The sequence below is a fragment of the Ochotona curzoniae genome, unplaced genomic scaffold (genome assembly GCF_017591425.1).
Source record: "Ochotona curzoniae isolate NIBS_2020 unplaced genomic scaffold, NIBS_Ocur_1.0 contig_908, whole genome shotgun sequence".
NCBI classification, from domain to species: domain Eukaryota; kingdom Metazoa; phylum Chordata; class Mammalia; order Lagomorpha; family Ochotonidae; genus Ochotona; species Ochotona curzoniae.
Window position 1 is genome coordinate 14,563,323 of NW_024466607.1, and position 20,480 is coordinate 14,583,802.

Genomic DNA, 20,480 nt, shown 5'->3' on the forward strand with positions numbered 1-20,480 from the left:
TTGTAGTCCGGCCGTGATTGGGGGGGGCCGCGGCTCATGCGCGGTGCACAGAGGCTTGTTTCACATCTGTAACAACAGGTGAATTGGGCTTTTTATTCTCTTTTCTCATGCCCTTTGGGGGAGCCTGTCGCGGCCGGGGGTGGTCGGCGCGAGGAGGGGGCCTGGATCCGGCGGCCGGCCTCGGGGAGAGTGGGGCGGAGGAGTTGGAGGGCTCGAGGAGCAGGCCGGGCATCCTAGGCCTGCCCAGGAAGCCGGCAGGGCCCAGCCGTGGGCAACCAGGCCTCGGTCTGCCGTTGCCATGGAGCCGGGGCGGGGGCGGGGGCCAGAGCGGTCCGCCGGGGCGGGCCTCGCCGCCTGGGGCTTGGAGGAGGCCGCGGGAGAGTCAGCTTCTTTGGCGCATCAACGCCTTCGCCTTAGTGGATGCTCTTTCCCCAAGGCAAGGCCTGGAGGAAGTCTATGGAGTGCCCTGAGACCTTTGTCTGTTCCTTCTCCGTCCCTACCATGCCGGGCTGCCTGGACCGTTCGTCCTGAGGGAGGCTTGGTGCACCCTGGCCTCCCTGGTGTACCCTTTTTGCATCGACCTTGTTGCCGGGGGAGGCCAAGGGGTGAGGTGTCCTTTGTTTGCGGAGGGTGCTTAGCCCCGTTTCGCAGGGGGAAGCCCTAATGCATGTTGGGTCCTTTGTTTGCAGTGCACTGGAGTCCCAGGGGTCCCCAGGGTTCCCCAATCCCTGAGCATGGCGTCAGTGTGCTATCGAGCAGGGCCTCGTGTAGCCACGTTGGTCAGCTTGATTGATGTTTTGCAAGGCGGAGACTGTCCCACTGTAGGACCCCAGCCCGTGCTGGGGGGTTTGCTGCACCCTGCAACAGGGGGATTTGCAGGAAGGGCCAGTTGCAGGCTTTCTTCCTTGTTTCTGGTTGCAGCTTATTGGCTCGGATGCAGCAAGACATTGTCTGGTGGCACGTGTTCCTGCCCATGGTGGTGGTCTTGATTGCATCTTGTAGTTTACTCTTCGATTTTGGAGTCTTCAAATTTCCAGTAAGAAGGACTCTGGTAATATTCAGGATCACTGGTAGTGCTATTTTCTTGGGTATCTGTCTGATATGCGGAAGCTGCATTCTTGGTTGCATTTGTTTAAACATCTATACCCTAGCCGACGATCTTCAGGTGTTTTACTTAGTCTAACTGTGGTCCCAGATTTGTATCAGCAGTTGAGCCCTTCTTGCCCCTTTGAAGATCTTTGAAGATGTTGATGTAGAAGGTTAGCTTGAGAAATAGACCTGGAATGTTTATGCAACAACATGATGTCTTGGGTTAGGAGAGTAGCAGTGTGGTAGAATCACAGAGAACTTTAAAGTCAGAACAATTTAAGTACAGATTCCATTCTCCCCAGAGGCAGCTGTGGCATCTTGGGCAAGTTGCAGAACCTTTCCTGCTTTACATTTCCTTTTCAGGGAAACATTATTCCTTCCTCACGAGGTGGATGCATGGATTTGATGGGATAAAATCTATGGCAGTACGATGGAGTCTTCAAGAAGTTCATGGAGAGAGTGCATGTAATGGGAAAAGCTGTGAAAGGATTTCAGAATTTCTTGCACCCAGTTCATCATTTAATTCCATTTTGTATAAACTTTTTGGCATTCTCAAACACTCTGTTCCATGTAAAAATGGTATTGAGCATTGAGTTATGGTTATTTTCCCCACCTGGGAAAGCATCCTCACTTCTTTTTCTGCCTTAGATAAATGGGTACGATAATCATTACAGGCTCAGAACTCCCAACTAAAAGCAAGCTTTTTTTTTTTTCCCGCTGGGCTTGGAAAACATGTTTTTCAGGTCGACAAGTCCTTTCTTTACTTTAGTATCTCTTTCCTGGTATCTGAGAGGTGCTGATTTAGGACGGCTCCCTGTTTGATGGGTCTAGAAGGGGCCCCACAGGTCCTGAAGTCAGGCTGTTGAGTCCCAGGGATGTGTTTCATGCCGCTAACGTAATGTGTCCTTGCTCTTGGAGTCGGTAACTGAATTTCAGTGATCGGAGCTCTTCTATTTTCCCCCGTCGGGGCCAAAACGCCAGTGACCGAGCTTTGTACTTCCTAGCCTCGTGATGAGGAAGAGCAAGGAGAGACTTCAACTCCAGTTCAACAGCCTGCGAAATCTCAGAGTGCCTCTGCTTCTGTAAGGTAAGTCGCTTCAGCCACCCCAGGTACAGCAATGGTGGATCTCCTGCCCAGCCACCTGGTAAAGCAAGAGGAATGACTTCAGTCCATGTGTGGCTGTCATGGAAAGGACTGTTTTCAGCTAGAGAGTAAGAAATCTCTTTTCTTGGTATCATCCCCTAGTCAGTCCACTGGGAATTAGGTTATATTTTCTTATGGAAAAAATCTTTTTTTGTTTTGTTTTTTTTTTTCGTATTTCTATTGGAAGAGCAGATTGGATGTATGCAGAGAAGGAGAGACAGAAAGATCCATCCACTTTTTCACTCCCCAAGTGACTACAACAACCGGAGTTGAGCCTATCAGGAGCCAGCGGTGTCCTCCAGGTCTCCCATGTGGGTACAGTGTCCCAAGGCTCTGGACCGTCCTTCACTGCTTTCTCAAGCCACAAGCAGGGATGGGAAGTGGAGGAGCTGGGACATGAACCAGTGTCCATATAGGATCCCGGCACTTGCAAGGTGAGGAGTTAGCCATTGAGCCATTGTGCTGGGCCCAGAAGATTTTTTTTTTTAAGATTTATTTCATTTTTTTTAATTGGAAAGTCAGCTAAACAGACAGGAGATATATAGAGAAAGATCTTCTGTCTATCCAACAGGCAGAGCTGAGCTGATCTGAAACCAGGAACCCCGAACTTCTTCCAGATCTTCCACATGGGTGCAGGGTCTTTGAGCCGTCCTCAGCTGCGTTCCCAGGCCACAAGCAGGGAGCTGGATGAGAAGTGAAGCTGACAGGATATGAGCCAGCACTCATATGGGATCTTGGCACATGCAAGACAAGAATTTAGCCACCAGGCTATTGTGCTGGGCCCACTAAGAAATCTTGACGTGACAGAATTTTACTTGTCTGTGAGTTAAAGGGTCACTGAACCAAACCAGGGACTTTAAATATTACTCTGTTGCAAGTAATGTTGGAACAATATTTGACTAGCTGCAAAACATTCTAGAGCTTTGTAAAATTTCTGTAAAAGATCCTGTATTGGGCCGAGCATGATGGCCTAGTGGCTAAAGTCCTTGTCTTGATTCCCTGGGATCCCGCATGGGCGCCAGTTCTAATCCTGGCAGCTCTATTTCCCATCCACCTCCCTGCTTGTGGCCTGGGAAAGCAGCCGAGGATGGCCCAAAGCCTTTGGACCCTGCACCCACGTGGGAGACCCGGAAGAGGATCTGGGCTTCTGGCTTCGGATTGGCTATTGCAGTCACTTGGGGAGTGAATCATTAGATGGAAGATCTTCCTCTCTGTCTCTCCTCTCTGTATATCTGACTTTGCAATAAAAATAAATAAATCTTTAAAAAAATCTTATCTTGAAACTCTTCCTGTATTTTTAAGGCCAATGTGGAAAAAAAATGGCAGCATCATCCTTGATTGGCATGGAGAGGATTGGAGACTTTTTTTTTTTTAAGATTTATTTATTTTTATTGCAAAGGCAGATATACAGAGAGCAGCAGAGCCAGAGAGAGAGGAAGATCTTCCAATCTTCCATCTGAAAATGCATTTCCCAAGTGGCTTCAACGGCCAGAGCTGAGCCTATCCGAAGCCAGGAGTCAAGAGCCTCTTCCAGGTCTTCCATGTGGGTGCAGGGTCCCAAGGCTTTGGGCCATCCTCGGCTGCTTTCCCAGGCCACAAGCAGGGAGCTGGAAGGGTAGTGGAGCTGCCAGGATTAGAACTGGCTCCCATATGGGATTCCAGCGCTTGCAAGGCGAGGACTTTATCTGCTAGTCTACTGCGACTTGCTCTGTTAGAGACTTATAAAAAGCAGAATTGAGGAGCTGTTTATAAACAATTATTTTTATAATGTCCTAACCAGAAAGTATTTCTTTGTAAGTAGTAGTCATCTAAAAAATGTTTTAGATTTTATCACATTTAGATTTCCTTCAAAATCAATTTTCTTAGGAGTCAATAGGATTTAACTTCTACATTTTATAATTGTTGATACTGTACAGAAGTTTTCTTTCTCAGCTTCTAAGTCCTGTCCTCTGAAGGGTTTGACCCCAGGCCAGCTCTGCACTCCCCACCTCACGATCTTAAGATCTCAAGATCTGACAAGAAAGGCCAGCATGAGTAGGACTGACTCCTCCACCCCAGATTCCTAATAAAGTTGAAAATTGTGCTGATTTATCAAAACATTATCTAGCTGTTTACAAACTAAGGCCATTTACAGTTGTGTTATTCAAAACATGTTTGAGTTTCAGTATTTTTTTTAAATTAAATTATTGAACCAGAGATGTTAACTTTTCTGTGTGTTTTGTTGTTGTTGTTGTTGTTTTGGTGATTTGTAGGTGTATTCCTGAGTTAAATGTGCTAAAAGGCAAAAAGCCTTTGACCAGTGGTTATGTGTTAATTTTGTGTTTATTATTTTACAGACTCTGCTATGAAAAGTTTCTTTTTTTTCTTTAAGCTTTGTTTACTTATTTGAAAGGCAGAGTTTCAAAGAGAAGGACAGAGAGAGATCTTCCATCTGCTGGTTTACTCCCTAGTGGCCATAATGGCCAAGACTGGAAACCAGGAACCTGGAATGCCTTTCAGGTCTCCTACATGTGTGCATGGGCCCAAGGACTTGGGCTGTCTTCTCCTACTTTCCCAGGTACACTAACAGGGAGCTGAATTGGACGTGGAGCAGAATGAGCTCAAACTGGTACCCATAAGGATTCCAGTGTTGAAGTGGGTGGTTTGATCTGATGGGTCACAACACCAGTCCCTGAGAAATTTTTTGTTCTTTAACATTCTATAATTATTCTTTGACACTCTCAGTCAGATCTCATTTCTAGGCACTTGGTAAGGTGTTGTTAAAGCCCAGTAAGCCAGTCTGTCCAGGCAGTCCTGGGGGTCTCTATGGAATTTAGTTTTTTTCCTGCACGTCCCAAGGACATCTCTTGATTCTGTGGCGAGCTGGAACTCTATGTGTCTTGTGATGAAATGTGTCCCCTTCTGTTTAGCAGGGCTTAGGGAATTGAAGGGCTCAGAGAAGAAGTAAGTTTATGAGTACTCAATTAAACGCAAACTCATGTAATTACTCCAGAGTTGGCTTTTTCATCTTTAGGACTGGGGGCAGCACTGGGCTCTTCTAGAGTGTATAGGATCCTGGAGCAGGAATATTAACCATTGCCTCGTGGTCCTCCCTCTTTGCAGGATTCCAGCTTTCTTACCTGGCCAGAAATGTTCAGCCTGGACTCATTCAGAAAAGGTAACTATGCTTACAACCTCCTGCTCCATGTGATGGGCAGCAGTAAGTGCTGGGAAAAGCCCTCACCAGTGTGTAGTTCTTGTGCCTTTGTCTCCAAAGTGTTTTTCCATGTCTTTTTCTTGCATGGTGCTTGCGACCCTTTGCCCTGACTTGTGTAGGTTTGCCACCTGTCTATCAAATACCTTCTGTTAAAATCCTGCTGGGCTGAGCTAGGTTTTGTAGTACCGTTACCTGCATGAACCTTTTTGATTGCATTAACTAAATGCAGTCTTTGACTTTTCCCAGCATCATGTCCATTGTTTCTTGTGTCCATTCTGAGTTGATCGCTGTGTCACTGGATTGGAAATTCCCTGAAACCAGGATGGTTATGTTCTTCTATCATCTACAGTCTTTAGCAGGTGATAACCCTCAGTAAATACTGGGAGGAAGTATGTTGAGCCATTGTTGCACTTGTGGTCATGGAAACTCTGGCAAGCCTTGAAATCAGTGCTTTCTAGCAAAGGGAGTTGTGTAAGCAATGGTGGAATTGGTTTGTGGCTGGCTGCTAGGCTAGAAAAGTTCAAGGTCCACTTACAGGATATACCATAGTTGGTAAGGACCCTAGGTGCTTGAGAGCTTTGAATGTCTTAGATAGGATCATAACTTTTCTCCTTCAAGGGAGAAATATTTTTATTCTTTTAATTTAATTTAATTTTTTTCATTTTTTTAAATTATATTTTGGACAATCTTTACATAGTTAATTAGGGTAAAAAGGTTCAAGGGCTATAAGGAAGTGGGTAAGACTATTTCCATATTGTCAAGGGAGAAATATTTTGGCTAACTGTATCTAAAAAGGAAAAAATCAAATATGAGAAATATGTTGTTAGCACACTATTTGAGGTGAAAATTGTTGATAGACTTGTTGACTTGTTGACTGGATTTTGTTGTCTGCTCACTTTTAAAATTTTTTTCTTTTTAATATTGTTTACATAATTGAGAGGAATGCAGGCCATGTGGGCCTCTGGATTAGGGTGGAGAGGTCAGGTATGGTGTAAGGTGGGTGGGACAAATGTTTCAGTCTTTTTCTCCTATGTGCATAGAAGAGGAGGGTGGCTCCTTGCTGTCAAACTACATTAGCACCCGGGGATGCGGGATGGTCATTTGATGACATCTTAGAGACTCTGATGTGAGGAAGAATGTTCTGAGGATGTTAATTAAGTGGTTTTAATAGTTCTGAGAAGTTGTTGGCTTCATTGCTCCAGGGATGTGAAAATCTCTCCAAGGTCTGTTGGTTGACAAAGTCCACCTTAGTGTATCGACAGGCCCAAAAACATGCTTCAAAGCTTGGCCAGCAGAATTATCTAACCTTTTCTGCTTTCCATCTTCTGGCGAGATGGAAGTATGTTGGACCACAACCACTTGGTATTCCATGCTGGTCTAGATGTTCCTTGTGGCATCTGGGCATGTTGTCTACCACACAGGCCCAAGAAACCTTGCCTGGGGTAACCTCTAACTTGACTCTTGCCTGCACCAGCCAGTGCAGAGTCAGGTTTGGTCTGTCACCTACATCAACCAACACGCGTACCAGTGGATGCAGTTGCCTGCCCAGTGCCTCTAATCCCGCACCTCATGCAGACTGACAGGTATTGAGGCCCAGTCCAGCCAGTCTGCCACAGACTCGATCCTCGTGTACCAGTGGGTGCCAATGGCTTAGGCAGGATGACTGCCAATAACCCCCATCAAGTCCACCTCCAGCCCTGGTTTTTGGTCATGCCAGCCTCTGCTGTGGCCCAGCTTGGTCCAGCCAACATCCCTTTCTGGCTCTTTTGTACCTCCATGGGTATTGTGGTTTAGCTCAGCCCAACCTGTCCCTCAGGTATGCTGATAGGTGCCACCGCCTTGTCCAGCTTGGGCTTCCCCCAACCCTGGTTCTTGTGCTCAACAATGGTAAGTACAACCTAGCAAGGAAGTGTTGACGGTTCACCTGCCAGGCATACTTCCAGTCTCAGATCTTGTGCCTGCCAGGGAGTACTGTACTCAGGCCTTACATGACTTGTACCAGTGCTGACACTTGACAGCTGGTGCTGTGGCTTAGCCTGGCCAGTCCATACCCATTCTTGTGCACACCAATGGGTGTAATAACCTCGCCAAGCCTGGCCCAACCCCAGTCCTAACTCTCGTTTCACATAGAGGCAATGACTCAGCAGGTGAATCCCAGAGGCTCCTCTGCCATGCCTGGGTCTTGTGCATACCAGCAGTGGCTGCTTGTCCCAGTCTGAGATGGCCCACCCCTAGTCTCGGCATTTGGCAGCGGGTGCAGTAGCCCACCCCAGCCCGGTGGGCTTCCCAGCAACAATCCTCATGTGAACTGGTGGCTGTTTTTATCCAACCAGGCCTGACCAGCACCCTCTCCTGCTCTCACTTGTGCTAGTGTGTTCTGTGGACTGGTCCAAACCACTGTGCTCCTTGATCTGGCCTACATGTGTGCAGCACACACAATACTTCAGTCCAGTCTGGTCTGGCCTGCCCCAACCCTGGATTTTGGGGTCACCAGCAGGAGCTGTGGCCTAGCAGGAGGAGTCTCCATTACAAGGTCGGCTTCCTGCAACAGAGCTCATGTGTGCTCACAGGTGTTATCTGCTCACTTATAAAAGGTAAATGAGGCCAGGTGTGGTAGCCTAGTGGCTAAAGTCCTTACCTTGTATGTAATAGCATCCCATATGGGTGCCAGTTCATATTCTGGCTGTTCCACTTCCCACCCAGCACCCTGCTTGTGGCCTGGGAAAGCAGTCAAAGACAGCCCAAAGCCTTGACACCCAATTGGGAAACCCAGAAAAAGCCCCTGGATCCATCTCAGCTCCAGCTGTTGTAGTTACTTGGGGAGTGAACCAGCAAATGGAAGATCTCTCCTTTCTGTCTCTCCTTCTCTCTGTATCTGACTTTGCAATAAAAATTAATAAATAAATCTTAAAATATAAGTATAAATATAAATATATTAAATATATATTAAATATAAAAATATATATAAATATATAAATATATTTTAAGATTTATTTATTTTTATTAGAAAGTCAGATTTACAGAGTGAAGGAGAGACAGAAAGGAGAGATCTTCCATTCGCTGGTTCACTCCCCAAGTAACCGTAACAGTCAGTGCTAAGCCAATCCGAAGCCAGGAGCCAGGAGTTTTCTTCTGGGTCTCGCATGTGGGTGCAGGGTCCCAAGGCTTTGGGCCATCCTTAACTGCTTTCCCAAGCCACAAGTAGGGAGCTAGATGGGAAGTGAGGCCTCTAGGACATGAACTGGTATCCATATGGGATCTTGGCATGTGCAAGGTGAGGACATTAGTTGTTAGGCTACCATGCTGGGCCCAAAAATAAGTAAATCTTTTTTTTTTTTTTTTTTTTACTTAAAAAGGTAAATGGGGCTCGGGGCAGTAGCCTAGCGGTTAAAGTCTTTGCCTTGAACATGCTGGGATCCCATATGGGCGCTGGTTCTAATCCCAGCAGCCCCACTTCCCATCTAGCTCCCTGCCTGTGGCCTGGGAAAGCAGTCGAGGATGGCCCAGAGCATTGGGACCTGTACCCACGTGAGATACCTGGGAAGAAGTTCCTGGCTCCTGGCTTCGGATCGACGTAGCATCAGCCATTGCGGCCACTTGGGGAGTGAATCATCGGACGGAAGATCTTCCTCTCTGTTTCTCCTCCTCTGTACATCAGCCTTTCCAATAAAATAAATAAATAAAAATCTTTAAAAAAAAATCACAGTACCTGTGTCATAGGGCTATTCTAAGGGTCATGTGAGTCAGTGCTTGCTAAGAGCTTAGCACGGGGCCTGACCCTTGCACATCCTCATTAAGTAGCTTCAGGACTGTGATTTTGATATCATGTATTACTAAAAACTACTTTATGCTCGAGAAGTTGAGGGAAACACTGTCTTGAGCTTTTTTTTTTTTAATTTTTAATGTTTATTACTTATTATCTACTTGAAAGGCAGAATGACAGAGGGAGAGCGCCAAAGAAACACAGCTCTTCCATTCACTGTTTCACTACTCCAGTGCCCACCACAGCCAGGGCTTGACCAGGCCAAACCGAGGAGCTTTGAGCTCCTTTTGAGTCTCCCATGTGGGTGGCATGGCCCCAAATGCTTTTGGTCGTCGTCATCTACTGCCTCTTGTGATGGATGAGCAGGAAGGTGGATCAGGTGCAGAGTAGCCAAGACTTCAACTGGGCCCTTTGATATGGGATGTAGGCGTATTGCAGCTAACCCCTCTGTACTTTGGTATCTGCACACTGCCTTAGAATTTTCTTCAGGCAGATTTTTCCCTGGTTTCTTAACTATAGGGCTCAGTGCTCAGCACTATCTTTTGTTTTCTTCTTCTCCTCTCTCTCTCTCTTTTTTTAAGATTTATTTACTTATTTGAAAATTAGAGTTACCCTGGAGGTAAGAAGTGAGGAGTGAGTGATCTTCCATCCATTCATTTACTTCCCAAATGGCCATTTTGGCTGGCCCAGAGCCAGGACCCAGGATCTTGTGTCCTAAACCCCATTCTTAGCAGTGTAGTGAAGCCGTTAGCAGTGATGTAGTCGCTTTGTGGTCTGTGCCTAGCCCTTAGTCTTGGAGCCAGCATGCATGTGATAAACAGGTTGCGAGCAGATTATTCTTTCTGGGATTCAGCCCTGCACCTGGTGTTGAGCAGGAGAGCTACAGCCTGGCCTAAGCTTGCTGTGTGTGGTGAGCTTGTGTGATTGGGCATGTGCTGTGTGTGCTTTGAGGTGCTAGGGTGAAGACAGCTGCTTCAAAGGTACTTCCCCAGTACTCACCAGATGGGCTGTTTGCTTCTTGTGAGAACAGCTACAGGCACTCCAGGAGGCATTGTGAACTGTGATCTGCTGGGTCCTAGTATACAGTTCAGCAGAGCTGCTGGGCAGGGCGGGTCCCATCTGGAATGAGAGTATGCCTCCTGAGTTACTTACTTGTGACTGTCCCTGCCAGCATCATAACGCAGGCATCTGATATCAGCTATGATGGTCTCAGAATTAGGCCACGGAGAGCAAGCTGAGCCATCTCCAGTCAACCCAAAACTTACTGGATCCATGGCAGGGATTTGTATTTTTCCTTCAGCTACATGGTTAGAAGAGGAATTGGTGATGCTCTGGCATCGAAACAACTTATTCCCAATTGCTGAAAATGCTTAATGAGACCATCATCACTAAATCAAATTTTTTTTCTCTCTTTCAGTCCAGTATCACTGGATATAAGTGAGGACCTTTCTCGATAAGGAATGAATAGCTAGATTGGTTACTTTCAGCTTGTTGTTAAGGAAGACCTGGATTTAGTTTCAGGATAAACCTTGATCTTAGGCAGTTGACATTTGTGCTGTAATCCTGCATGTGTGTTCTGTGAAGCCACACATCTGTATCTTGAGGGGAACTGTAGAAAACAGAGTTGAAACAGATGCTAAAAATGTTCAAAGAACATTCTAATAAGAACATAACTGGTAGTGGTGGCACAGTGCAGGTGGAAATGGGACTGAGAGCTGGTGGTGTGGGAGTGCAGGTCCTCGCTCCCCTTGCCAGATGTTATGAACATGTTCACAAGTGCTAAACTGTTGTGGTAATTGCAAACTAAACACTCATCAACTTACCATCTGTATTTTAATTAAAAATACAGTAGAGGCAGGGTGAGCAGCCTGGTGACTAATGCCTGTGTCCCATTTTGGAGTACCTGGGTTTAACATCTGGCTCTAGCTCCTGACTTTAGTTTCCTGCTAATGTGGTCCTTGGGAAGCAGCAGGTCCTGGCTCAAGCAGATGGGTCCCCACTGCCCACGTAGGAGACCTAAATTGGGTTCTGAGCACTTGATTTCTGTCTGGCTTAGCTAGCCCTGAATATTATAGGCATTTGGAGAGCGAACCAGCCATTGGAGCAATTGTGTTTGTTGTCCTTTAAAGTAAATAAATACATAAGTTTAAAAAACAGTAAGGCCACAACAATGCAGACTGCAGCTGGATGGGTCTTTTCCTGCTAAAGGTAATGTTGCTACTGCTTTTACAGAGGTGGGCGGTTTGTTAGATGTTGAGTGTGTGTGGCAGTTTTCTGCCCTGCAGATTGTGCTGAAAGGAGAGGCCAGAGAACTCTGGGCCTTTCCTCCGGTTGGTGAATCTCTGATATTTTTCATCATTGATGTGGTTTAAAACACCCTAGGCTCACCTACCTGAATCTTTATCTTCTCATGGGTGATTCAGAGGGTGTCTTCATTTTAGTTCATGGACCTCTATGTTCTTGGCATTTTTTTGAAAATTAGCTTTGTGGGTCCCTGGTAGCTAACATTTAGTTTCAGATGAATGGAAACAGCTGGCCTTTTTAGGAAGAGGGAGACAGCTAATAAGTGTAGATCTGCCTGTAGCTCAGACAGGGACCCTGGCAGATGTCCCTTACTCCAATCTCAGAGGGAAAGAGCAACCTGAGGCCTGGTGGCTGAGTGGTCACCTGGGGATCCCGTCGTGGAAGCATCGGTAGTTGCTCTTTGGGTTTCCACGACACCATGGCTTTCAGTTTTCACCGCCGTCCTATCTGCTCCTCGCGACCCATGGCTGAAGAGGATGTTGGATGGGGATTGAACTCACAGAGGCTCGGATGAGCCTGGGAAGGCAGTGAGGGCTTTGTGAGAGGAAGGAAGGGCTCTCCCCTAGGCAGTCATGCATCACATCTCTTGAGTCATTCCTTTTCTCCTTGGTGGCAGAGCTGGTCCTTTCCTCAGGCCCCATCACTGACTCCCACGACTGCACAGTGGTTGCAGGCGCAGAGTTCCCCACAGGTGCTTCCAGGTGAAACAGTTGGAGGGTCTGCAGCCAACGGGGTGAGAACACGCCATCCTGATGCCCTCTTTTTTTCTCCAGATCGGGCCCAGCACAGGCAGCGTCAGTGCAAACTTCCCCCACCCCGCCTTCCACCCATGTGTGTCAACCCTGCCCCTGGAGGGACCATCTCTCGAGGTAAGGGAGGAGCCTTGCTCCCAGCAACAGCTTGTCCAGGGTCTGTGGGGCAGTGGGTGGTGGTGGGCACTCCTGCTGCCAGGGTCTTGGGCCTTTGGTAAGAGGGGCAGGGGTGGACTTGGCGGAGAGATTTCTTGGGGTGGGGGGGTCCAGGTTATTATTCCCTGATCCTTGATCACACAGCTTGGACCCCTTCAGTCTCCTCGGGCCTCCTTGTGTCACCTGGAACAAAGCCGTGTTGTGTGTTCAGCCTCAGTGTGGACAGTCTGTTCGGCCTGGGTCTCCCAGGTTGCTAAGAAGTCCCTGGCTCCAGGGTGCTTGTAGCAGGCTGGAACGGCAAGCCCTGACTCAGTCTAAGCCTTCCATCCTGGGGGGTTTGGGCATACCCCGCAAATCACTTCCCTGTCCCTGCACCACCAGCACCTCAAAGCACTTTACTGACATTAAAATCTGCCTGCCAGGTCATTGGGCCAGGTGGACTGTCCTCGGATTAGAGAGAATGGCAAAGCACCCAGATAAGTGACAGCCCACGGCAGGCTATAGCTCTAGCTGGAAATGGGACATCTCAGCAAGCGTCTCTACATGGGGCTCAGATCTGTGCCAGGTCTGGCAGCCTTTTTGTCCTGACAGCTGCTCTTCTCTGCCCTGTGCCTGCCTGTCCTCACCCCTCTGCCTGGCAGAAAGAGTGCTGTTTTAGGTCATAGGATCTTTGTTTCATCTCAAGGGCACGTGTTCGCTTTTTGTCTCTGTCTGTAAAGTGCTTTGAAGGTCGAGAGTTCAGGAAGGATGCCGGGAGCACAGAACACCTCAGTCTGTGCAGTCCCTGCTGCTGCAGTGGCCCCGACTACTGGCAGCAGTGTAGCAATGAGAACTTCCAACCCCTTGGACCCTTTGGTTTAGGCTTGAAAGAAATGCCACCCCCCTATCATTGCCAAAACAAGAGTTGATTGCCCTTTTTTTTGTTTCTTTCTTAAAATGCCCTGTAACTCGAAAAGGCTGAACGTTAACATTTCCAACATGGCAGGTGAGTGGCTCTGAGAGTGTCAGATTTGCTTTGGCTAAGCTTGAAGATGGTCAGTTGGGGTCCCCCAGCAAGCTAGCTGGGCAGTGCCTCCTTGAGCACACACCCTTGCTAGTGGGGCGGGCAGCTGTCTACCAGGGAGCAGCTCCACAGGCACCCTCCCCTATCTTCTGTGGAGAGCACAGACCCCACACCCCACCCCACCCCATGATGCCTCCCAAGGGCATCCCTAGGTGTGTGCATCTTGGCCTTCTCTTTCCTTTTCTCCTACTAGAAGCACAGACCTCTTGGCCTGTGTGTGACTGTGGCCTTTCTTCCATGCTTTTCTAATTCCCAAGCGGTTTCACGGTGCTTCTCCCTTGAAGAAGGAGGTATGTGGTAGAAACAGTCACTCTGGTGTTCCCCTCAGGAAAGCAGGGCTCCAGAAGTTGTGCTCATCTGTCCTGATCCCAGTGTCCTCTGGAATCAGTTTGGGACTTGAAAGCCCCTCAGCCTTGCCCCAGTACTCTTTTAGCCAACTTCTTAATGAAGCTGCCCTCCAAGATAAAAGGATAAACTAAGAAGCTTATTCTCAGTTTCTCTTTTGAATTTTCCCCACCTACTCAGATCTGAGATTTAAGAGTACTAGAAAGCAGCATGGCACAATACAGCCTTCTGGAAGGATCCTGGGGCCCACAACTGGTCAACTGGTCTTTTTTGCCCATCCCCTAACAGGAATGCACCTGTTGTTTTCCTTACTTTTTTTTTTTTGCCCCCCCCCCCCTTTTTTTTCCCTTTAAGACTATTTCTATTGGAAAGGCAGATTTACAGAGAGGAGGAGACAGAAAGATGTTCTATCCGCTGGTTCACTCCCTAAATGGCTGCAATGGCCAGGGATGATTTGAAGCTTCTTCCTGATCTCCCACACAAGTGCAGGGGCCCAAGAGCCAGAAACTTGTTCCAGGTCTCCTACGTGGGTATAGGGTTCCAAGGCTTTGGGTCATCCTCCACTGCTTTCCCAAACCATTAACAAGGAGCTGAATCGTAAGTGGAGCATCTGAGACTTGAATTGGTACTCATCTAGGATGCTGATGCCGTGGCTGAGGATTACCACGCTGCATCACTGTACTGGCTCCCATTCCTGCTCTTGATGTTGCAGTTTATCTTAAAGGACCTGTGGCTTTACATGCACTGAAGGGAAGGCAGTGACCTGGTCTGGAGATATGGGGTGTCAGCATCCCCACTACCACCCATGTGACCATTTCTTGGCTTTTTGATCCTCCATAAAATGCTTAACTATGGTTAAGTAAGTTGCCAAGATGTCAACTAAGGTTCCTGGTTCCTCAGTTGTCCTTGGATTCTCCCACTGTCCCTCCAGAGGTGTTCTTGTCTGCCAGAAAGCCTGCACTATTTGATATTCCTCCTATCTCCTTTCCCCAAGGTCTCCAAAAATGAAAATTTGAAAATACCCATCTTATTTATTTTTTAGCATTCTCTTATTTTTCTAAGGTTTATTTATTTGAAAGGCTGAGTGACAGATCGACTGATCTTGCATCTGCTGGTTTACTTCCCAAATGGCTACAACAGCTACAACAGCTGAGGCTGGAGCAGGTGGAAGACAGGGGCTCGGAGCTCCACCATGGTTTCCCACATGGGTGGCAGGGACCCAAGACTTGAGCCACTTTCCATTGCTTTCCCAGGTGCATTAGCAGGGAGATAGCTCCTAAACAAAACAGCCAGAATTCCAACTGACCCTCTGATTTGTGGCTTGAGTAGTTCAAGCTACTAATTGCTTAACCTGCTGTGCATCAGTGCTTTAATCCTCAGCAGACTTTAATACCCTGATTCCATGCTGCTCAGTGTGGTTGTTTAGCACACATAGGACCAAATGTTTTGCCTAGACCCACAGTTGTTGGAGATATCTCTGCACTAGTAAACTGTTTGTTTTTAGAACTTCCTTTAAAAATATGTATATATGTATATATTTAAATATATTTGAAAGGCAGAGTTAGAGGGGGAAGAAGGGAGAGAGAGAAATCTTGCATCTGCTGGTTCATGTCCCAAATGGCTGCAATGGCCAGGACTGAGCCAGGTCAAAGCCAGGGATTAGAGGCTTCTTACAGTTTTCCAACATGGTCTGGGGACCCAAACACTCAGGCCATTTTGTGCTGATTTTCCAGATACTCTAGCTGGGAACAGCCTGGGTAAAGTGGGTCAGAGGGGACTCAAACCTTCACGTATGTGGGATGCCATTGTCTAAGGCAGCAGCTTAAATTCATTATGCCACAACATCAACCCCCTCTCCCCATTTCTGAATCCTAATCACTAACTGCCTTTAAAATAAATAAAAACCTTGCATCTGCCAATTCACCTCAAACAGCTGAGGTAGGGCTGGGCTAAAGACAAGAACTTCTTCTAGGTCTCCCACATGGGTGCAGGGGCCGAAGCACTTGGGCCATCCTCTAATGATTTCCTAGGCACATTAGCAGGGAACTTGACTGGAAGCAGAGTAGCCAGGACATCAGCCTGCACCCATATGGTGAAAGACCTGCAACATCACAGCACTGTGGCCCCAGGACTTCTTTCCTTCTTCACAGGCAAGGAAAATAACTTCTCTCCCCTAGTGATGTGAAGGGGAAACCCCTAATGTTGGTGGGAGGAAGGGAGACTGCCTTAACCCTTACCCTTCCAGCTTCCCTCAAGGACCTACAGAGCAGGAATTGGATCATACAATAACTGTTTTAGGCTTCCTGGGCCACAGGCATGCTGTCACAGTTTTTCATGACAGTGTGGAAGTGACCACAGAGGATACCTCATGAATATTCACAGCAGGCGGTGGCTGGCTCTGGTCTGTGGGCTGCGCCAGAGGCATGAGGGAGGTCACGGAACCAGACAGGTAGTGAAAGCTAGTGGGGCCTTGAGGGCTGAGAAGGTGACTTGTGGGCCTAGGGGGAACAAAGACTGTTAGAGTCCTCAGGAACCTGTGAAGCCTCCCCCCGGAAACCCACTGGCTGGTTAGTATTGCCTTGTAGCTTTCCTTTCCCTTAAACTTTCTAACACCTGCTTGGATTGTGTCTTCTCAAGTACAGGAAAACAGTCTAGTGAGCCCTCAGGTAGCCGTCACCCAGCTCTTATCAGCTCCTGGCCTGTCCTGCTCTGTGGCTCTCCCTCTGTTTTGACCTCCCTAGAGGAGTAAATACAATAAATCACAGTATTTCAGCCTTATACTAAGAGACTGTCACAGCCAGGTGTCATGCCAGGCTGGGCCCACTTCCTGTCTATCCACTGGTTAGCTACCACACTGTAGTTTTCACAGTTTTGTCCTTGGCCACTGTGGCTGCTGCCGGGCTTGGTAAGCATCTGCATTCTCCAGCGGCCTCAGGGCAGTTGGCCGGCAGGGTGGGAACCTGGGCTTTGGGCAGTGAAATCTGCACTGCACCAGAGTCCCGTCATGCCCAGTATGGATGCATCCCCTGGTTACAGCAGCTGTGTCAAACAGTTGTCACCAGAGTCACCTTCCCTTTCAGCCCCTTCCAGGAGTCAGTGGAGGAGTTGGAATTGAAGCTGTGCCCACTGCCCAGGTCTGTCTGGAAGTGCCCTGTCCTGGGTTGTCACCCACCGTCCCAGGGGCTTCCTTCACAGGGCACTCTGCAAAGATGTCTTCTCTGATCCTTCCCACCGCTACGCAAAGGCAGCATTTATTCCAATTTATCCCTGTAGTGGAACTCTCCCTGGCTCTAGGCTGCTAGAGTTGAGACTAAGCCCAACAAATCCTGTGCTCTTTGCCTGGGTCCCGAGCCAGCATCTTGTAACTTGTTGATGGAGTTAGCACCCCACAGTGTGTTTTAACACACTCCAGAATAGCCTTCCCTCCCAATACAGCCCCACCTGTCACTGTCCACCTCTGACCCACGCTTCCTTCCTGGGAGTAGAGCTCTCGAAGCCCCTGCCACACACTGTCACAGCCGATGGTACACAACACAGCACGACTCCCTGGTGACCCAAAGCCCAGGTGTCCTCATGGGTTGGAAATGGAATCCCATCTTTGCAATGAGGGAGGCACAGCTGAGATGGTGGCACCGGAGCCCACTCAGTCCTTGGCAGAAGTCACAGGTATTTTTGTCTTTGACTCCAGCCCTGGGGTTTAGAGCTTTTCTGCTTGTGTTGAAGAGGCTGGCCCTGCCCAGGTTCCAGATTATTCCTCAGGTTTACACTGTAAACCCCTGAATGAGGTGGGATCACCTCATTCACCCTACACTCCACAGTTTAGCAATCACCTTACACTCCACAGTCAGGTCCGCAGTGCAAGCCAGTTAGATGCTTGGAACAATAAAATGGGTAGGACCGAGAAGGAACTAGACGCGCTTGTTTACACGCCTCTCTCCACCCAAAAATCCCACCTCAAATCCCTTGACGAATCTGCGGTTTGAATTTTGGATTTGCTGGGGAGCCTAGAGGCCCCGGGCAGTGTAGAGCCCGCGGGCTCAGGTCCGCCGGCCGGCAGGGGGCGCGCGGGCCTCGGCTCCCGCTCAGTCGGGGCCCTGCCGCGCGCTGGGCCGCGGGGGCCGGCGGGAGCGCGATGGCGGCCGCCAGGAGACTCATGGCGCTGGCTGCCGGCGTCTCTCCGCGCCTGCGGTCGCCGGGCCCCCGCGCCGCCTGGCGACAGGGACGCTCGCGCGGCCTCTCATCAAGCTGCGCCCATCGCGACCCCACCAAGGAGGCCGCGGAGGCAGAGGCAGGGGAGGTCCCTGGCGGGCCCGGGGAAGGCGACGGGAGCATGGTGAACGGTGAGGGCCGTGGCGGGGCGAGTGGGCCGCGACGTCCTTGACTCCCGGGGATAGCCGGGCCAGGGCAGCCGGGACGGCCAGGCAGCCGTACGAGAGCGGCTGGCGGCGGCGCTGGGGTGAGCTCAGGTGTCAGGCCTTGTGAACCCGGGAGATGCCCGTACCTGGTAAGATGAGTGGCAAGTGGGGAGACAGGTAAACGCCCCCTCACCGCTCGGACAGGGGCCTGGCTGCGGGGTCGGCACGGCTTCTCCCCTTAAGTCCAAGATCGCCAAGACAGCGGTCTCGGGATGCACTCGGCTACGGGCTCCGACCAGAGCGCACGGACCCTGGCGCGTCCCCGCCCCACGAGGGTGGGTGGAGCCGCCCCACCTGCCTTTTAGGGCGACGGGGGGCGGGTTCTCGGCGCACGTCCTTGCCATTAGTGGGCCGGTAGGGAGGTTGCTCTGTGGGGTCTACTCCTACCCAAAACCTACGGGATCCGTCTTTAGCGCTTGAATCTTTGTTGGTCTACGAGGTCAACATTTAACAGGACTGTTCGTTCTGGCAAGTTGAAACGGGAGTCCGCCGCAAGATACAGTCTGAAACTTGATGGTTGGGTTACATTGGAATTCCTGGAAAAATCTTTTTCTTCTTTCTTCTCTCTTCTCATTTTTTATTTACTTGAAAGCGTTACACAGGGAGGAAGAAATTGAGATCTTTCATCTATGCTTTACCTCCCAAATGGCTCGGATTCTTGGGGCTGTGCCAAACTACAGCCAGGAGTCAGGAACTAATTCTATGTCTCCTATGTGGGTCTTGAGTCCAAGCACTTAGGCCATTTTTTGCTACTTTCCCAAGCACATTAGCAGGGAGCTGGATCGAGAGCGGAGCAGCTGGGTCTCAAACTGACACCCCTATAGGATGCAGGCATCGCAGCTAGCAGCTTTACGTGCTACGTCACATTGCCAGCCCCATTGGTGGAAGAACATTTTTAAAATCAGAGGCTACCTCACCCCGCCACTGTTCGCAGGTGTGTTACAGGGAACGCACAAGCTCTGCAGGTGATTATGATGAAGCAAGCACACATGTACGTAGTCCTAGTCCAACTAAGTTCCTTGTTGTGGAATATAATGCCAGAGACTAGGGGGTGCTGCCAAAAAGCAGTTTTGCGTCTCTTGTGCAGGTGTCTGACCTCATGTCTCCTGAAGGGTCACTTGACTTTGAGGTCCTATCTCTTGTGTCTGGCTGCTTCTGGCAGCTTTCTCTTTGCCTGGCACATACCCCTTGTGTCTGGGAGACCTTCTTGCCCTTGACTCTGAAGGTCTCCATTAGTAGTCTGGCATTCACCATGGAGCTCCTCACTAAACTGCAGGGGTGATGTCCTTTTTCAAGTATTGGTCAGAAGGAGTGGCCTTACCTTGTCTTGATCCCAGTAAGGGTGGTGGTGGTGGTAGTTGTGCGTGTGTGTATTTCAGTTTTGTTTCTTGTTTGATGATTTTCTTCACGTGTCATAGCAGGGGTGGTTGTAAACTCCAGGGGGTCTGACGCTAAGGGATGAATTTAGGAGGCAGAGGATGCTGGCTGGTCCTCTCCTGGGTGCTGGGTCATTGGTCCTTCTCTCTGACCCCATTGTCCTCGGTGAGCCCTTGGAGCCGTCCCTGTGTCCTTTTCCCAGGTGTTTGTGGATCCTGAGCCAGCATCCTCAATCCAGCCCAGGCTTGTCTCGATGCATATTCCATGGGTTTTTGTCTTATTTTAAAAAGAAGAACTACTGTAATGCTTTTGTTCTTATTTTCTTAGCTTCTAGGGACCTATTAAAAGAGTTCCCACAGCCCAAAAATCTTCTGAACAGTGTGATTGGAAGAGCCCTTGGTATCTCACATGCGAAAGACAAACTTGTCTACGTGCACACAAATGGACCGAAGAAAAAGGTAACTGTCGGTGGCTGGGGAGCCGCTGGTCTGACTCAGCCAGGAGGTGGGCAGCCTTTTACTGTTTCAGGTTTCTCTGTCAAGGAGGGGAAAGGGTGGGTCTCCTGAATTAAAATAGTCACGAGAGAGTCTCAGCACAGTTAGATTTGAAGAAGAGTCAGAGAATACATTTGCCTGTGTTAGGGGCAGGGAGTGTGGTGCTGAGTGCTCACCTGGTGTGAGACAGACACCTGACAGCTGGGTAGCACTCCAGGAAGTCAGTAGTTGTGAGAATTCTTGCTGTTAGAAATTTGGAGATCCTGGGGCCTGGTGGCATAGCCTAGCAGCTAAAGTCCTCACCTTGAATGCACCGGGAACCCATATGGGTGCCGGTTCTAATCCTGGCAGTCCCACTTCCCATCCAGCTCCCTGCTTCTGT

The 20,480-nt window shown here is 49.0% G+C and overlaps 1 protein-coding gene across 3 annotated transcripts in view; it reads left to right on the plus strand.

Annotated features, from left to right (window-relative positions):
- DHX30 (DExH-box helicase 30) overlaps nucleotides 1–20,480 on the plus strand; it is a 34,136-nt gene continuing 13,656 nt past the window's right edge. The window contains exons 1-6 of one of the 3 annotated variants that reach the window (XM_040994385.1): nucleotides 12–78; nucleotides 2,094–2,176; nucleotides 5,336–5,390; nucleotides 12,270–12,365; nucleotides 13,361–13,389; nucleotides 19,932–20,062. In XM_040994385.1, coding sequence (XP_040850319.1) covers nucleotides 13,383–13,389; nucleotides 19,932–20,062 — 138 coding nt within the window. In that variant the 5' untranslated portion in view covers nucleotides 12–78; nucleotides 2,094–2,176; nucleotides 5,336–5,390; nucleotides 12,270–12,365; nucleotides 13,361–13,382. Of the gene's footprint in view, nucleotides 79–2,093; nucleotides 2,177–5,335; nucleotides 5,391–12,269; nucleotides 12,366–13,360; nucleotides 13,390–17,906; nucleotides 18,153–19,931; nucleotides 20,063–20,480 lie in introns of those variants that run through there. The other 2 variants (XM_040994384.1, XM_040994383.1) reach the window with 2 other exon arrangements.